Source organism: Lygodium microphyllum, chromosome 16, assembly GCF_053477565.2.
Source record: "Lygodium microphyllum isolate KBCC chromosome 16, Lygodium_microphyllum_v1.1.10, whole genome shotgun sequence".
Classification (NCBI taxonomy): Eukaryota; Viridiplantae; Streptophyta; class Polypodiopsida; order Schizaeales; family Lygodiaceae; genus Lygodium; species Lygodium microphyllum.
In genome coordinates, this window is record NC_141150.1 from 125350853 (window position 1) to 125370776 (window position 19924).

Below are 19924 nucleotides of genomic sequence, written 5' to 3' on the forward strand. Positions count from 1 at the left end.
GCGGTGCTTCAGACTTGGGGAAACCCGCCTGTCGAAACTGCTAGGTTTAATGTCACATTAGCAAACGGTATGAGAGTCAAGCCATTCGGGGTGCTTAAGAATTGGCCAGTGAAGATCGCAGGTGTCCAATTCTCTGTGGACTTTATAGTCATGAAGGGAGTGGACTACGATATCCTATTAGGCCAACCCTGGATGCGCAACACTAGAGTCATCGAAGATCGGGGTAACGGCTTGATCTTCCTTGGCAATAGAATGGATGCCGTGAGAATGGAGATGGACACTTGGAAGACCTCACCAGCCGACTTAGATGCCATCTCTACTATGCTCAAGGGTAACACCCAGGTCAAGAAGTCCTATGGGCCCATGACCAAGTATATTCCATGCCCAGAGGACGAGCGGGATTGGATGCACGTCCTTGCTACAATTGACCTGCCATTCTCAGATCATGAGGTGTATGAGCAAGCCATCAAAACAATCGACAAGTCTAACGACACACCCTTCGTACCAGTCTACATGATGGCAGGAACCCTTCGTGGGAAACCTAAACCTGTCAACTTCCAAGTCCCAACCAACAAAAGGCAACTCCAAGAGATACTGGAATACTTAATGAACAAGCTAGCTTGCAATCCAGTTGCAAACTTCAAACCACTCCAGGATCTCTTAGATGAATCCAAGTGGCAATGGACCGGAGTGCATGACTTAAATCTCATGTATAACTGGGCCCTAGTTCCTGACCAACGACAAGAGATATACCAAGCCTTAGGAGACAACGAGCAATCTGACGAAGAGGACTCTAATGACGAATACGAAGACTGCCAATCCTTCAGTGACGAAAGTGAGGGCGAGGTAGATACCGTGGAATGTGACACTGAAGGACAAGAAATAGAGCAAATACGAGTAGACTCCAAGCCACAGAAAAAGAGTATCTTCTGGATAAAGCGAGGAGTCATGGCAATGGAATGTGAACATGCCTGGTTGGAACATGTAGAAGCCATAGACCTTGAGCAAGCAGGCCTAGCCCAACCAGGAATGACATCAGTGCTTAGGACAAAGTCATTGTCCGAACTGCACCCACCAGGGGAGACCACCTCTTCTAGCGAGGACGGGGAGTTCGACTCTGAGTTGAAGGTTAGTTTGGATAGTGATCCAGAAATCCCTAGGCTGCCCATGGCCAGACGCATCAACGGGGACCTACCCATCCACATGAGGCGCAGACGATTAAGGCAAAAAAATGCAAAACAACCCAGGGATACACGAACGGAAGAATAGCGAAAACCGTAGGACCTCCCTAAACGATTTACGAAATTCAAAAAAGGGGAAAGGGTAGTAGTTTTGTTATGTGCCAAGCATCAAGGGCAAACGAGCAAACCGATTGAGGGACCATCAAGGAGGTTAACCTAGCCCAGGAAGGGGAAACACCCTGACTAGTCTTCATTGCCGATGACTTGACTAAGGAACAAGAAACGAGTCTTGTCGCTCTCTTGCGAGAGTACATAGTCGTGCTCGCCTGGTCCTTAGAAGAGCTTAAGGGAGTAGATCTGAGTGTCCTGACTTACAACATATCCATGATGCCAGACGCAACGCCCATCAAGCACCGACCGTACCCTATGAATCCAAAAACCGCTCATGTTGTCAAAGAGGAGATTGATAAGCTGATGAGAGCAGAATTCATTTACAAAATTGAACGCACAGATTGGGTATTGCCCATAGTCATCGTGATGAAGAAGAATGGAAAAATCCGACACTACAACACAATGCCGCCATACACGCGTCCATTACACGCGAAAAGTTACGGGCGCGTGTATGGTCGTTTATACTTACAGCAATATCGGGCGCGTGTATACATGCATGTAACAACGCGTGTATAATTGCATGTGTGGGCGCGTGTATTTGCACGTTAAGTCTGTCATAATACACGCTCTGTTACACGCGACACAGAGCCTAACTACAGAAATCCATTTCTTTTCAAAACAGAAAACCATTAAGTTTTAAAAATGTCATTGTGCATTGCAGTGTTTACAAACCATTACAAAATCCCACTACATGCACTTACAACAACGTAATATATTGAAAAATATATCTTCATATGGTTATTGAAAGACAAAGTATACAATAGAAATGTCATGAATTTGGAACAATACAGTGATGGATTGGTTAGGGTTCGATCTCATCTTCAATAAGATCCATCCTTGCCAAACGATCAACATCAATATCCATTTGATCAATTTGTAAGGCTACGATTAAATTTATTCTACTATCGCTATTTTGCCCATTGATAATGGTACCGATGCCTTGATCATTCTCATCATCATCACCATCATCCTCAATGGAAGGGTCATCCTCATGATCATGAGAAATGGCACGCTCATCCTCATTATCATGATCATCTGCATTGGCATGTTCGACATCATCTTCTTTGCGGCTTGCCACATCCTCCATATGCTCCATATTAGTGAATGTATTATACATTACTTTGGAACGTGGTGCAATAGGGATGACATACCACCATTTATTGTCATGCACCATTGGCAGATAGATAACCTGCTCAAATACACATAATTCATTAATTAATTAGCATATCAAAAGTCAAGGGGTGCGCGAGCTTAGATATATATGTACATGAAACACATTTGTAAAAAAATGCATACCTGCTCACATTGTTGTGGCAATACGAGCCTATCTTTCTTTGTTTGCCAAAACTTTGTAGAGTCAATAGTTACATAGCCACTTGCATGGCGTTTTATCGTTGCGTTAGGCCCTTTTTCCACCACGTTCATTTGCCATTTGACATCCAAAACATACACAAAGAAGCGGCAAAAGTCAAGTCTGTATATGTCTTGGATTGTGCCACAATAATCATCAATTTTTCCATTGGCTCCCTCAAAGCTACTAATGACACCGCAATCTTGTGTATTCCTCTTTTCATCTATTCTTTGTGTTCGAAAATGCTTGCCTTCACACCATATAGCATTGAACATAGTGCACTGGACCAAAATATAAGCAATATCTATGTAAGCAATTAATGTGAATAAATATGAAAAGCCAATCACTTACAAAGAATGCAAATTTACATTTGTTCTATGTACCTTTAACATGCATCCTCGTGCATACTCCCATTCTTCCACCGTGATATGCAGCCCCTCATCTCTCTCTGCTCTCTCCATTTCCTCATGCAACCAATCAACATGAATATCATTCGGAAGTGTTGCTAGATGCTTAGGGTACGCCTTACGAGAGCCATGTTGCCTCCGAAAGAGAGCTCTGTCTGCTTGCCTTTTTGTCTTTGCATCCTCGTATCTTGTAACCCATCTGCTCATCACATCACTATTAAGGATGCAAGTGAAATTAAGATCATCAATCAATGTTCTCTCAATTACTTTGCTCTGTTCTTTTCCTTGAGGCACAATAGACGTCATCCTCAAGTCCTCTTCATTGCTCCATAGTCGCGGCAAAGAGCTATCCACCTGATCAAGAAATTCTGATATATATACAAGAGACTCTTGTATCAACCAACCCTCAGCCATGCTTCCTTCGGGCCTTGCACTTTGCCTCACAAAGTCTTTTAAGGTCTTCATGAAGCGCTCTAGGAAGAACATCCAACGGGCATGCACAGTGCCACATAAAGCAATTTCATCCACTAAATGCACAATGAGATGTAGTTGACTTGTGAGAATGGTTCGCGGAAAAGTCTCCTCTACCATACAAACCACCTCCACTGCCATAACACGCGCATCATCCAATGTGGCTGGATCAATTTCTTTGGAACTAACATATCTGAAAAATAAATGCACAGTACGTTATACCTCATGCACATTCATTTTGCAAGGTATAATGAAGGGTGATCTTACATGGGATTTACATACCTCACAAGCTCGCCCATCTTATAAATACATCTTTTCAAACTCCTGTCTGCACAATGGTCGATGCTAGTAGGTAGTATGAACTGCGCACATAAGAGCACATGTATATTTGGGTTAGGGCATTACAAAATTTAATTTCAACCTACAATAATTGGAAAACACTTACTTGGAGCATCTTGTGCCAATCGTGGGACTTCAACCCATGTAGTTGCTCAACCCCTCTTTTCTTAGTGGTTGTAAATGCTCCCTTCAACGATCTCATGCATCCAGTGGGAGTACGCAAAGTGGTGATGGCTTGCTTTACCTGCTTCTCCTCCTTCTTTGATATAATCCAGGGAGCAGGCGGAAGACGAACGTGCCCACCCTCCTCTCGTGGCCAAGCTTGACGCATACGTCCAGCGACCTGCAAGTCCTCCCGTATGCTAACATTGTCTCTTTTACCAATAACATGTTCCCAAATACTAGATCCCACATTCTTGAAGATGTGCATGGGATCAAGAAGATGGTTGATCTTGAGATGGGTCCAATATGGTAGCCGGAAAAAAATGGAGTACCTACACAAGGGATTGCAGACTGTCATCTTTATTCCAACTTTAGAGACTACACAAAACAAGATTGAAAACAATGGAGATGTACCTATTCATGCCATCTGGAGGAAGAACATTTGAAGACTCCCAAATACGCTTCCAATCTTTTGCACGAAGTGTCTGTGGATGAATGTTCCTCTTACTAGGAGCATATTTAGGGTGATCTGATGGGAGAAATCGATGATGATTATCGAATATGGTCTTACACAAACCATCAGCATACTCATGTACCAATGAAGGGCCACATATAGGACATGCATGTTTACCCGATGTCCTCAAACCTGTTAAAATAAAAAAAAAGTTAGAATAATAAAGTCAATAGTTATAATTGATATAGCTAGTAGTATTAGAGTCGGGAGGTAGTTAGAATTCTTACCAGAACAATCGCTGTATCCTGGAAAGTCATGCATTGTCCACATCAACACTGCTTTTAAGTCAAAGTGTCGAGAGGAGGGAGGCCTACTAATGTCCACTACCGCAACACCTCTCCATAGTTCCTCCAACTCATCAATCAACGGTTCAAGATAAACATCCATATGCTTGACTTTATGTTTCCCTGGAATCAGAAGGGATAACATAAGATGTCCCTTCTTGATCGCCATTGATGGTGGAAGGTTGTAATTCACCAACACAACCGGCCACACGCTGTATGCGGTGCTCTTGAAACCAAACGGATTCACTCCATCCATACCTAGGCCAAGTCTCAAGTTTCTGGGCTCTGTTTTAAAGCTGGGCCACTCATCTTCAATATGCTTCCAAGCAGGAGTGTCTGCAGGAATTCTCCACATGCCATCATCCGATTGATGCGAGGAATGCCATGACATGAGCTCTGCTATGGATTTGCACTTGAACATGTGTTTGATGCGAGGAATTATAGGAAAGTGTCGCAAGACTTTACGAGGTACATCAAAACTCTTCACATCTGTTCTATACCTTGCTTCACCACAAGTGGGACACTGTCGAGCCTCCTTATGCATCCCACGAAAGAGAATGCAATCATTGACGCATGCATGTATGCGATCATAATCCAATCCTCCAAGAGATGTCACATAGCGCCTCGCTTTGTCTCTTGAGGTGGGTAGTCTATTCCCCTTTGGAAGCATGTTTGATAATAGCCTGCATCCAATATCATCAATTAGCCCATAACCCTAAACCCTATACTGTAAACCAAAAACCACTAACTGAAATTTGCAAGTTACAATGCTTACTTCAATAATGCGTCAAGACTTGCATTGCTCCATCCATAAACTGTTTGTATATTGAGCAGTTCAAGTGAAGCACGTAAAATAGAGAATGTGCACCCTTCAAAAACCGGTGTCGATGAAGCGTTGTAGAGATGCTCTTGTTCCATATCATTGTCGTCCACACCTTTGCGATCATCCCTAAAAAGATTCCGCACCATGTCATCAAACACTTCCTCTTCCACAACTTCGTGGGGTGCAGGGCTATTGTCATCCCTTTCCCACTCATCTCCGACAACAGATCCCGAAGCTCCAGCATCATCTCGTCGACGCTTTGCATGCTCTCGCCGTGCGTATGGCACCATGTTAGGGTGTGGTACTGCATCCTGCTTCAATCACAGTATATATATTACAACGCGCTCCGTTAATTTGCACACCATGAGTTATTTTAATACTTTCAATTCACCAGCGAGTGTGTGTCAATTACAAGAAGTTGAAGGCTGCTACTAGGAGGGACAACTATCCATTGTCGTACACCGAGCACATGCTTGAGAGAGGCAGGCAAGGAAGCCTACAGTTTTCTAGATGGCTTCTTAGGGTACAACCAGGTGCAAGTGCATCATGCGGACAGGCACAAAACCGCCTTCACCACTGAGTGGGACGTCTTTGCTTACATATACCACCTTCCAATGCCTCATGTGCACCATCTTTAAAGACATGCTTTGCAAGGAGTTGGAAGTCTTTGTCGATGACCTCTGTGTCCACTCAACCTGGATCGAACACTTAGACAAACTCCACGCAGTCTTTCAGTGGTGTCGCTTATATCGTCTCTCCTTGAACCCCTTAAAGTGCCAGTTTTGGGTAAAGCATAGATGCATCTTAGGGCACGTGGTGTTGAAGGATGGCATTGCCACTGACTTCTCAAAAGTTAGGGTTATTGTTGACCTTCCACCCCCAATCAACTACAAGGGAGTTCAATGCTTCCTAGGCCATACAGGGTACTATTAGCGGTTTGTACTGAACTATGCATTGATCACCAGACCTTTGTACAAGCTGCTGATCGTCTTCAAATGGACCGAGGCATGCCAACGAGCATATGAAGAGTTGAAAAATGCTCTAACCATAGCACCAATTCTATGAGCCCCAGATTGGACCATTACTTTCCACGTGCATATCGATGCTTCTAAGTTTGCCGTGGGAGCAATGTTGTGCTAACCTCGCGAACACAACTTAGACTATCCAGTGAGCTTTGCTAGCAGACAACTCGCTGGGACGGAAATAAACTACTCGACGACAAAAAGAGAAGGATTAGCCATGGTGTTTGCTGTGAAGAAATTCCGGCACTATCTATTGGCCACACCTTTTACCTTTTTTGTGGACCATCAAACCCTGCTCTATCTAGTAAACAAACCTTGCGCTACAGGATACATAGGTCGGTGGCTCCTTCTGCTCTTGGAATTCGACTTCTCCATGGTTGTACGAAAAGGAAAACAGCACTACATTGCTGACCATATGTCATGTATTTCCACGGGAGAAGCTGCTGGACAAGGCATTGTTGACGAATTACTCGACACCCATCTATTTAACCTGTCCAGCGAGAGATTTATTCAAGGATGATCTAACACCATATTGGGCGGATGACATAGTCCAAGTGCTTGAACACGGACTGCCTGATCGACCGATAGAAAAAGCTGGACTTAGGTGATTAATCCTTAAGATCCAACCCTATCAGTTGATCGCAAGCCAACTCTATAGACTGGGGCAAGACAGATTGCTGTGCAGATGCGTATGCAAACATGAGATGCACGATGTGCTCTCAGAGGCACACAGTGGCATTGTTGGAGGGAACTTTAGCGGAGATACGACAGCACGAAAGGTGTTGCAATCTCAACTGTGGTGGCCCACTCTTTTCTGCGATGCAGCACGATTCATTAAGCATTGTGACAAGTGCCAACTGACAAAAGTCCCAATTCACAAGACTTAGATGGAGTTGACCCTAGTTATTGCACGACAACCCTTTGAAAAATGGGAAATTGACTTCATAGGACCCATCAGTCCTGCGGCACAGTATTCAGAGGCCAAGTACATCATTGTGGCCACGGACTACCTCATGAAATGGACAGAGGCAAGAGCGACACAAAAAAACAACGCTAGGACGACTGCCAAGTTCTTATGGGAGCAAGTGATCTCGCGATTCGGCTACCCCATCAAACTGGTCACTGACCAAGGCATGCACTTCATCAACGAGGTGATAGCATATCTCATGTCCACCTTTCTCATCATCCATCGCAAATCCTCGCCATACTACGCTCAGGAAAATGGTCGGGCAGAATCCACAAATAAGATTCTTGTCAATGTCCTGACCAAGGTGGTCTCAGCCTCACACAGCGACTAGGATAACAAGCTGATGGTAGCTTTGTGGGCTTATCGCACAGCTTGTAAAATGGCTGTCAGTCAAATCCCCTTCAGGCTAACCTATGGAACTAAAGCGATTCTACCATTAGAATTCTTCGTTCCTAGCCTGAGAATAGGACTTCAAGAATGATGGGAAGGGAAGGAGGCATGGATGCAACACCTGGTCGAACTCGAACGCCTCTCAGAGACTCGCCTTCTAGCCACCCATGCGCTTATATGTGAGAAGGCCTGACGCAAGAGTTGGTTTGACAAGCATGTCCAGTAGCGCGACTTTGAACAAGGGGACTTAGTGCTCCTCTACTCAATTAAGGGACATAAGCAGAAAATGAAATTTAGGGGTCTTGGACCTTTCAAAGTTCGTGCGATCATCCACACAGGCAATGTCAAGCTTGAGACCTTAGACAATGAGGGCATAGGCTTCTTCAATGGCAGTCGTGTCAAGAAGTAGTACCCTCCCACCCATCCTTTGCACAAGTCCTCGATGTTAGAACCGCCTGTCAAGATACAAGTGGCCATAATCACTGAGATTGATGATGAGGATGAGGAAGCCGTAGAGCCCGCATACCTCCATATCATGGTCACTGCAAAACAAACATGCGCTTTCAAAGCTTTGATCGACGAGGGAGCATACCTCCATATCACGGTTACTGCAAAACAAACATGCGCTTTCAACACTTTGATCGATGAGGGAGCAGACTTCAATGTCTTAACTCACGATCATTGGACTCAACTTGGCAGACCACCACTTCAACCCACTACTGCAAAATTAAGCCCATATGGGGCCCATTCCTACGCACTTCTTGGCAAGTGCAGAGCCGCCATTTCTATCGAGTCTGGGACTGTCCCAATGATTTTTTACGTGTTGCCAAATGCTAAAAACGCAAGCACGGAGTTGCTGCTGGGGCGAACTTTAAAAAAGCAGACTCACTACAATGTTGATCATGAGTCGCAGCACATCCACCTCGCAATAGGCAACATTCGCATTATCACAGCTTTCAGCAAGGGCTAGGCGACCTCATCACTGTCCGTAACACCACCAGTAGAAATATCCGTAACCAAGTCCAAGGAGGGGGGTAGTGTGCAGCCGCCCCCTCCCAGATTTCATGAATCACAGCCCATAACAGCAAAACCTAAGGCCCAACAGCCTAAATTTCAATGGCAGCCTAAGCAATCGTAACCGCCGCCTAGGAGTCGATGCTCCTATCCTCATAAAACCAAAAACTCTAAACCTAGGAGGCTAAGACACAGTCACAGAAAGCACCGCATGAGCAAGCAAAAATGGGTCCCTAAATCCCTCTTGCATGCGCAAGGCTACTACATGGGCAACACCTGGTTGTAGATCCCTAAGGCCTACGCGTCCAAAGACACTACTCATATGCTGCCCTCAAGCTTGATCAACCCAAGTCCCATAAACCCTCCAAACCATAAGCCGCAGTGCTCTCCAAAACCATAGCCATCCGACTCATCTACGCCTAAACCCAAGAAAGTCATACAAGCCTATCGGCCCAAACAACAAACTCTGTCACAAGAGTCATCACCCGACCAAGTCAATCCAAATCCCCAAATCCAACCTGAATGCAGCAGTCGTCCGTCGTGGCTGCTCCTAATCTACCCATAATCCAAGCAGCCCAACTATACACTCAAGAACGCTCCCAACCGCAACTCTTTGTTGTCACTGGCTCTAGTTCTAGCAAACCTCGACCACCCGTTGGCCTTATGCCCTCCTATGAATGCAAATCCTTTTTAGCGCTGGCCATCAACCTCGCTGAGGACACCGGGGATGACATGGTGGAATGCATTAAATGACTAGACACCACCTTCATGTCACTAGCACTAAGCTATGACCGCTTGGACTTAGGACTATTGGAGGAACCCTTTGCAACTGAAGTTAAAACGATGCCATGCTCCTAGGAGACCTTTGATTTCGCATTCAAAAAAGCTTCTCGCTCCACTACTGAATTGCTCAATAGCAAGATCTCCAAGGAGGAAGCCATCAAATAGCGCCTCATCATGTCATACGATCAGGGAACCACTTCTGCTATCATTGATCAAGAAATCACAGCATTATCAAAGCTCGCTGATACTGACTCCCCATTCTTGAGGCATTGGTACACTCTTAGGCTACAATGGGAAGTTGAAGGGTGCCACATAATGAACAACGCTGAGCAGCGCGAGCTATCAAAACAACAGAATACGACCCCACATATGTCGCGCCAACCACGTATAGAGTGTTAACCACTCTTCAAGGCCGACCCATGGAAGAATACATCAAAGGACACCCCTACCTCGACCGCTTGTTGTCTGAGGAAGAGTTACACATTGCTAGCCGTGTCAACTCTGATGACTTCCTAATAGATGTTATCACATACATCACGTAAGTGGGGATTCAACCCTTTGATCTGGACCACGAAGCTCACTTAGAATACAACCCCCAGTTCTATGATTGGCTCCTTCACAAGTAACTCCTACACCACCATGCAAAATGCCCTTGCCCTTCTGACCCTAAATCCTAGGAAGGATTCTTCTCAAGCTGGAAGGGGAGGGGGTAAGGTGAATCAAGTCAGGCCAATCAAATCAAAATTAGTGAAACACATAAACATATATTATAAAAAACGGATGGTGTAGGAAAAAGGAAATGGAAACTTTGAAGTAAAGGGAAAAAAGTCAAAGTCTGAAAAGGAAAATCTATATTGGTTCTTAATGAATTCATTCAAAAAGCATAGATTTTTTCTTTTTCAGCAACAATCAGCAAATTACTATGTGAAAAGCACTAATGAAAATTATGGTTTATGACAGGAACATAAAATGTCGCAACAAGACCGTGCCCACTGACTCCCGTTCACGGAGGAGGAAAGAGCACAGTATGGCATATGCCTAGAAAATCGCACCTACAATCAACTGAAGTTTTGGACCATCCGGAACATCGAAGTAGTAGTGTCGAAGGAGAAAGCAACCAAGAGAGTCGTCGAGTAGTGCAACCTCACCAAGTACCTAGAGAAATTTGTGCAAGAGCCTAACCACACGAAGTATGTGGAGTTTCTCAAGACATATGACCCCGACCAGGAGTGCGGCACCGTGACGGTGGGAAGGGGAGAAAATGCTAAACAGGTACAGGTGCACTTGAACCCAGCCTTGGTGGAGAAGGCATTGGGATTGGAATCGAAGATACAGAAAAAACAAAAAAGGGATGTCTACACCATGCTAAAAATGAAATGAGAGAAGGTGCTAACCAATGAATCAGCATCCACGACATCCCCGATGCTGAAGCCAGGCTACAGGAAAAGCTAGTGCACGCGCTCTTGAGAGCGGAATTTTGATGCAAAGAAGTGCTTAAAAATAGCTAAAAATTACGAATATCAAGGGAAAAATATTCAACGTCAAAGGCGACGGCTCGATCTAGGACGATTTTAAGCTGCAAAGTGCTTTAAAGGCACATGAGCGACACTTGTTGATTTTTCATAATTTTTCAGACAATCGTGCGGGTTGACAAGAGTTACCAGCCAATGCGAGATGCCGAGCCGGATGCCCAGGATTTTTTAGAGCTTGATTCCGAGTCCGAACGGGGAAAATGCCAAGAATTGGTCAAGATTTGAAAGGGTGGCCACAACATGGACCAAACGGGGGGTGCCCTTTGGGGGAATTTTAACCCCCCAACCAAAAGGCATGCAAAATAGGAAATCGTGGGATGAAGGAGATGGAGAAAAACGTGATCAGGAAGGCGCCGAAAAATGCACCCCATTGTTGATCAATGGATCATACCTGCTCAATACAACCCACATCAATGATCATGGGGCTTCAATCCCCCATGGATGTTGACTCTATCGCCATGCTTCGCTCCTCCATTGATGGTCTCTGTGAAGAATTATGATTTCAGTCTTTCTCTCTCCTCCCTCTCTCTCCCCGAAAGGCAGATTCATGTGGTGAAGAGGAAGAAGAAGAATGGATGATGAATGCTTGTCCAATGAAGACCGGATTGCTCCGTGGTGTAAGAAGATTGAATATTTCTGATTGTGGACTGTCATGAGCATTAATGGTGGCTGGAAATCAGTCCCGAGATATGGCAAATAAAAACCCGCAACCCACAAAGAACGGTGATCTCATTTTTACAAAGAAAAATTGTGTTTTTATGCAATTTGCTTCATGAATACTTGTTCCCATGAGATGATTATGCATTATAATGTTGTTTGCAATGTCTTCCAACTAATTATGATGAGAAAATCAGAAAATCATAAGTGTTGTGGATGAAATTAATAGTGTAAAACCCATAAAACACGTGAAATATGGGAAAATTAGGTGTTTTTGAGATACAAATGGAAAATATAATAAGGCACACCAACTAAACTTGTGATTTTGCTGCAAATGAACTTAAGGGCCACAGCCCATAACTGATTTTGTATTTTTAATTATTAAATATTACAAAAAACACAAGAAAAATAGAGAAAACCCACTAAAAATAGGAAAAAAATAGATTTTGAGTGCCGAAAATTTAGGAAAAATAAGATTCATGTTTGTAGATGTATGGGGGGTCTGAAGTATGAGGTTTAGCCTCATTTCAGCCCTACCTTTATGTTTTAGTGAGTTTTTATTGCTTTTCATACAACAAAAACATGGAAATGAATCCTAAACCGATCAATAATGCACAACCTAAACGGGTGAGGGGGTAGAGTGTATAAAAGGTGTTTAAATGCTGAATGAAATGATGAAAAGCTTGCTAGTTTTTATGCATACCATTTAGGTTGGTCGATAATTAAAAATTACGGATCTAGTAGTACGAGGGTTTCTCGGTGCTAGGTTCATGCAACGCAACACACAAGCGATAGTCAAAATCATTGAAAGAAATGTTTTCCACATGTGCACCAATGCTGATTTTCTTAATTGTTTGAGCACATGGACATTCACAATTTGCATGAAGCATGAAATTTAAAGTGTATCAGACAATACCTCCTGGATGCACGGCAATTGCTTTCTAGAGACATGACCAATGTTGAGTGAGTAAGGTCGTTCTAATCTATAGGCTAGGCGTTGAGTCTAGGGGAAAGAAAATGAGAAAAATGGTACATTCTTGGATACGATCAATTGGTACCTTGAGTGCAACTATGTGCGATATATTGTTATATATATTTAGCGACGCATCGAGGGGCCAATCCCCAAGATGTAGGAGAGTCACAGTGAGGTAACGGCATTCAGCCATTGGAGGACCTCCTATGTTGTACTTCGTGCTATTTGGCAATGTGTTGGGACTCCCTCTAAGGAGTGTTAATTGGGTTAGAGTTGGACTATGAGACGTGATACAAACGCAAGATGTTTCGGAAGATGATGTATGTGTCATCAACGCTCCTGGTCTGCGAGGCCGTGGGGTTGTTGAGAGCATGATAGAGGTCTAGCTAGTGCATGAGCTAGTGGCGGCCCGTTTTAGGTCCCATCAATGGTGCATCTGTCGTGAGCCGCTTAGAAGTGGCGGTCCTCAAATCCTGGTTATCTAGGGACCAGTTAGCAGTTTATGCCAAAGGATACTGAGATTGATCCGTTATTCTTCTATAAGCATCGTCTAGCAGAAATCCAAAAGCAAGAGAGAGACAAAAGAGCTAGGCGACATGCTGAAATTCTTAGGAGGTATTCCCCTAAGCGTAGCGGTGCTGAACCCTTACGAGGAAGTGGATCTAGTGGTCTTGGTGCCACAAGCAGTAAGTTAGGAGAAGGTGGAAGCTTGAGGGCTCCCCTTCCTTCCATAAGGTAGTCTACATCAAGTGCGGGAGGTGTGACTTCACCGTCTCCTATTCCTAGTGCAAATCCAATTTCCGTCATGGCGCAGCCTATTGCAATTCCTGCAGGAACGACAGATTTGCTGACTCTAGGTTACCCGCTACCCATTTTTAATGGGCTAGTTGAGTAAGATGCAGAACTCCATATCAGGGAGTTTCAAAAGCTGATGTTTAATTGTCACATCCAAGAAGAAGAACATTTAATGATGTTCTTCAACATGACTCTCAAAGGACGAGCTGCCATATGGTATCATGGCTTAGAAGTAGGAACCATATTGAATATTGATGCATTTTATGGAGCTTTTCGAAGGGAGTTTGCCCCTGAACGGGGTGGGTAATATTGGTTGCGTGTACTTAACATGGCCCGCCAAGAACCACACGAGGATATTCGTGCTTATGCGAAGAAACTAAAAGAGGTTTTCCCTAAGTTGAACACCTCTATTCCTATCCCCGTAGCTGCCCAATTGCAATATTTTCTGCATGGCTTGGACTTTAATATCCAGTTGCAATTGAGTAGTGTCCCTTTGGGGGATATAGATACTGCCATTACACAAGCACAAGAAGTGGAATCCCGACTACAAGTAGTCTATGCCTCTCGAGGCAATCTGAATATGGGTCTAGCATTGGGAAATAATATGGCAATGGCCAATGGCAGTAGTAGCCAAGGGATAGCGAAGGCTAATCCTAATGGGAGAGGGAACATGATGCAGAATGTGCCTCTATTACCAGCTCCCCCTAGCATGTCGATGCCTACAGGCAGTCAAATAGCTCCAAATGGTGGAGGCCAGGCAGTTAATCCTAATACCATACCTGTGGTTCAACAACCAGTGCCTAATCGAATTGTTAGGCTGATGGAACAACAGGGTAATGATCAAGGCTACGAGTCGAGTGCTTCCAATGTTCTTGGTGAGGTTAAGGACATGATGAAGCATTATACTGACATGATTACGGAGCAGTATCGACAAATAGCCGTTGATATCAACTTTCTTAAAAAACAACAAAATTTGATAGGAAGTAGATACCCGGATGAGGGTGCACCTTCGAGGTTTAGCTGCAAATGGTGTGGTGGGTAACATTATCCACGAAATTGCCCAAATGTCAAGTGTGACATCTGTAGGAAATCCGGCCATTTAGCAGCCACTTGCTAAAGTAAGATTAAATCCCTCTAGCAATGAGGAAGTCGACAACCAGGGCCTATTAATCATCGTGCGCAAGGAAATGATTCCCAACGAGAAGACGGACCTAAACAAATACTCCAACGACCAAAGACTACAGTGGAGGAGCTGCCTAGTGGTAGTGGGGTTAGTTTGATTGAGGCTATGCACGTTAATGACGCTGAAACCTCTAATCTGCGAGCTGTCCTTAAAAGAGATCAAAAGGTAGAGAGGCCGACAAGGCTAAGCCTATCGACGGAAACCCTAAACAGGGCGACAAAGGAACGCAAGTTCTGGATCCTGCCATGGAAGGGGGACCTTTGAAGCCCATGGAGAGTAAAGCCGATGTTAAGAAGGATAAGGAACCACCGAGAAAGAAGGTGAAAGTTAAAAAAGAGGCAGTAAAGCCAGTTCAGCGACCTAAAGAGCGGATGGTTTGGCGTGAAAAGCAAACTCTACCGAACTATCATGAATTTGATTTGGCGAGCTCGCTTTGTGAAGTCAAGCCGGATGTGAACCTTTTACAGCTTATTAAGCTTTCTCCGGGAGTACGCAAGGAATTTAGAAAGATCCAGCATACCGGGTATATCGTGAAACCTTTGGGTATTGCGCGAGTTGGTGATAACTGGTTCGAGCATGTTGAGAAGCATTGCCCAAGGGTTGTAGCCTATGTCGATGGGATTTAGTAGATTATGCCATTGTCGACATGGGATCATCTATTAACATTATGAGTTCTAAAGTGATGGAAAGGTTGGGTCTTGCGATCCAGAAAGATACCTCCACAATTGTCTGAATGGCGGATGATAGTTTGAGATAGCCGGAAGGCTGCATTACTAAGGTCCATGTCACTGTTACAAATGTAGAATGCATGTTGGACTTTAGGGTGATTCGTTTTGTAGGGCGTCCAAGTTACCAAGTATTACTTGGATGACATTGGATCTTGCAAGCGGACTGCCAAGTGGATATACCCACCGGTAGGCTAATATTCGACAGAGGTGCTCAATGCGTGGTGATTGATGCCTATCCTGAGTCCCCGCAAAGTGAGAGAGCTCCTCTGTCTTCTACAGAATTGGAGACATTAGAGGATTTATCTGCCAATGAGACATCATCGAGTGATGAGTCCAAAGAGGGATCCACCACGGAAGACGTCTATCAGATCACTTTGAATGATCTGATAGAGGCCCAATATCGTATAAGAGATGCAGATGTTATCGAGCTAGACCTTGGTACGCCAAAGGATTCGCAGCCAATTAAATTAGGTTTTATGCTCAGTTCAACAGAAAGGGAGGACTATGTGTCCTTGATTCACGAATTCTGGGATATCTTTGCCTGGAGTTATGATGATCTGAGGGGCATTCCTCCTAGTCTTGCCGTCCATACAATTCCGTTGAAGAAGGGCATTCGTCCTGTACGACAAAAAGTAAGGCGTATGCCTTTTGAATTGAGAGACAGGCTGTTTGAGGAGTTACAGAAGCTAAGGAAAGCTGGTTTGATCTTCCCTGTACAACACCCAGAATGGTGTTCGCCAGCTGTGATCAGAAAGAAGAAAAATAATCAAATCCGATTGTGTGTGGGTTTTAGAGAGCTGAATAAGCAGACAGTTAAGGATTACTACCCGTTGCCATTCATTGAACAGATTTTGGATCAATTAGCGGGTAGGGAAATATATTCGTTTATGGATTGCTTTGCAGGATACAACCAGATGGCAATTGTAGAAGAGGATAAGTTGAAAACAACTTTTATTACTGTCTTTGGTACTTTTGTGTACCATGTGATGGCCTTTGGTTTATGTAATGTGCCTGGTTCGTGGCAACGAACATCAGATAAGACATTCGGTGACATATTCCTTGAAGAGTTGAAGGTGTTTATTGATGACTTAGGGGCCGCCATCGTGAGAGAAAGGCAGTTGATCATTTTAAGAAAATGCTTTGAGCGCTGCAGACAATTTTGCATCGCTCTAAACCCACGGAAGTGTGTTTTTGGTGTACCTTATGGGCTCTTGCTGGGCCATGTGGTCAGTTCAGTAGGAATTGTGACAGATCCCGATAAGGTCAAAGTCATAATTGCTATGGGTCCACCACGCACTTCGAAAGAAGTTCATAGCTTTCTGTCTTCAGTTGGTTATTACCGTAGACTCATAAACGCCTTGGCAGAAAGAACGTTGCCGCTTACAAATCTATTGTCCTTTAGCTATTTGTTTGTATAGGGTGACCCTTGTAAGGTAGCTTTCGAGGATGTAAAGCAGGAACTAGTAAAAGCACCCATTTTAAAAGCACCTAAAAGAGGTTAGGTGTTCTATATATTTTCAGCAGCCACCATGCATAGTATCAGCTGGCTATTTAGCCCAAATTTGGGAGGAAAAGTGGTATCATCCGATATCCTTTGCTAGTCGAAAATTGGGCATTTTAGAGATCAATTATACCTACATGGAGAAGTTGTGTATTGCGATGGTCTTTGGGACCAAGAAATTCAGGCACTATATCCTCTATGAGAAAGTTGTGCTTTATACGAAGGCGGAGGGGCTTCGATTATTGATGAATAAGCTGCAGCCGCCTGATCGTCTAGCGAAGTGGTTAATCACTTTGCAGGAGTTTGATTATGAGATTAGGAGTAAGCCACCAAGGTTACAAGGTATTGTGGAATGTCTTGTGGACTTTGCGGAGCCAAAAGAATCTGTGGGGCTGAAGGTAGTGACATGGAGGCGTTATTTAAGATAGATATAGCGTTTATTCCCTCATGGTACATTGCAATCACACATTATTTATCAACAGGAGAGGCTGGATTCGAACTATCTAAAGCTGAGAGAAGGAAAATTAAGCAATAGGCATTAAAGTTTGCTTTGATCGCAAGTACACTATATTGGCAAGGGGTTGATGACATCTATTGCCGATGTGTAATGCCTGACGAGGTGCCATTCATTTTGGAAGAGTGCCATAATTTCACTTGCGGAGGCCATTTTGCTGGACGGCTTACAGCACAGAAGGCTTTAAGATCAGGTTATTGGTGACCTGCCATCTTCCAGAATGCGTTTGCATATGTTAAGAGATGCGATATTTGTCAACGACATGATAGTTGAGAGAATAGGAAAAGACCACTCACTCCTATTATGGCGATACTTCCATTTGAGAAGTGGGGAATAGACTTTGTAGGTCCTATTACTCCGTCATCGACTGCGCAAAAGAGGTATATTATTGTAGCAACTGACTACTTCACAAAGTGGTCAGAAGCACGTGCAACAAGGAAAGATGATGCTAAAGAAACTGCTAGTTTCCTTTTAGAGCAGATAATATGCCGTTTTGGTCCCCCAAAAGAATTGGTGTCGGACCGCGGAACCCATTTCTTGAATAAGGTGATCAAAAGCTTAACAGAGGCTTAGCAAATCAAGCACAACAAAACGACTCCTTATAATTCGCGGGCAAATGGGCACGTTGAAAGTAACAACAAGCAGCTTGTGGGTATCCTATCGAAAGTCCTATCTGAAAAGAAACGCGACTGGGATAAGAAGCTATATGTGGCAGTATGGGCATATAACACCACATTTAAGCAAGCCACTGGCCACATGCCGTTCAAACTAGTTTATGGTGAAGAGTGCATTTTACCCTTAGAAATTGAGTTACCGACCATTAGATTCACAATAAACCATTCTTTGGGTAATGAGGACGCCCTATTAGAGTGATTTACTACCTTAGCACACCTAGATGAACTTAAGTTGCAAAGTCTATTACACCAAGAGGTGGCTAAACGTCACATGAAACACTTGCATGACCTAAAAGTGAAGAAGTATACCTTTAAGAAAGGACAAGTGGTTTTGTATTACGATGCGCATAGGGAGCTGTTCCCAGGAAAGTTGGAACCTAAATGGGATGGACCCTACAAGATTGTTAGGTTAGGGAAGAACAGGTCTACAGCCCTATTAGCTGATCTACAGGGAGTAGAGTTTAAGAATAAGGTTAATCTTAATAAGATTAAACCTTATTACTTCTAAGTATGCTAATACAAAGAAAATGCATTGCAGGTCCATGCTGGGAATGATTTGAGACCTGCGAAAGAGCTAAAAGTTGGTTGATGGGTCGATTCATCCCTTATTTAGAGCACCCATATCTGGAGCAAAGATACCATCAAGGGAAACTCATCTAGTGGAGCAAATGATATAAAGTGATTGAGCAAGAAGACAGAAACTTTGTGTGGAAGATCAAAGTCTTCTCCCATCACTGTTTACGGCTGTTGACGAGCATCCCTATTGAGTTCAATGAAGAAGGTGAGATGGAGCCATCAGTTCATCCTCTCAACATGCTAAACTTTGATTACCACAATTACGAATAGAGGAGTTTGTGATGGCCGGCTGTGTAAACCCATTATGGACGTATACATTATATTTTGATGGAGCGTCCAGGGGCCCTAATAGAAAATGAAGTGTTGGAGTAGTAATCCGAGACCCCCGACGTAGAGTTGCAATGAAGTTAGCTGCTTATCTCGGGGTAGGATTCACTAACAATATGGCGAAGTATAAAGCCTTGATTATGGGACTGCATATTGCCAAAGAAGGTGGTATTCGTCGATTGTTAGTAAAAGGGGATTCCCAGTTGATCCTAAATTAGCTAGATGGGACATACACAGTGCGAAATCCCATTCTTTGTATGTATCATCAGACTACTATGACCCTACTTGAAGAGTTTGAGAGAGTGTCTTTTCAACTGATTCCACGTTACTGGAATCACTTTGTGGATTCATTAGCAAATCTTGCTTATGAGGAAGACCTCTTCTTTAATTGTGGTCCTAGTTTGGATATTGTGATCAATGATGAAACAAGACCCGGTCGCTTGTGGGGTATGTTATCAGAACATGCAGTATATGGCAGACGATGGTTGATATGGGTGACGCAAAGATTAGCCAAGACCAATCTACCATTATTATTTGGGACCCATAGGTTGATTAGACAACATATTATGCGTCCGCCTCTTGCTA

The 19924-nt window shown here is 43.8% G+C and overlaps 1 protein-coding gene across 1 annotated transcript in view; it reads right to left on the reverse strand.

Moving 5' to 3' along the window:
* Nucleotides 1-1552: 1552 nt before the first annotated feature.
* The window catches only part of LOC148023391 (uncharacterized), a 31197-nt gene continuing 12825 nt past the window's right edge, over nucleotides 1553-19924 (reverse strand). Inside the window, exons 3-5 of the mRNA XM_087695395.1 lie at nucleotides 4824-5538; nucleotides 4660-4728; nucleotides 1553-1605 (exon numbers count right to left, since the gene is read on the reverse strand). Of these exons, the coding sequence (XP_087551521.1) occupies nucleotides 1553-1605; nucleotides 4660-4728; nucleotides 4824-5538 (837 nt within the window). The remainder of the gene's footprint in view (nucleotides 1606-4659; nucleotides 4729-4823; nucleotides 5539-19924) is intronic.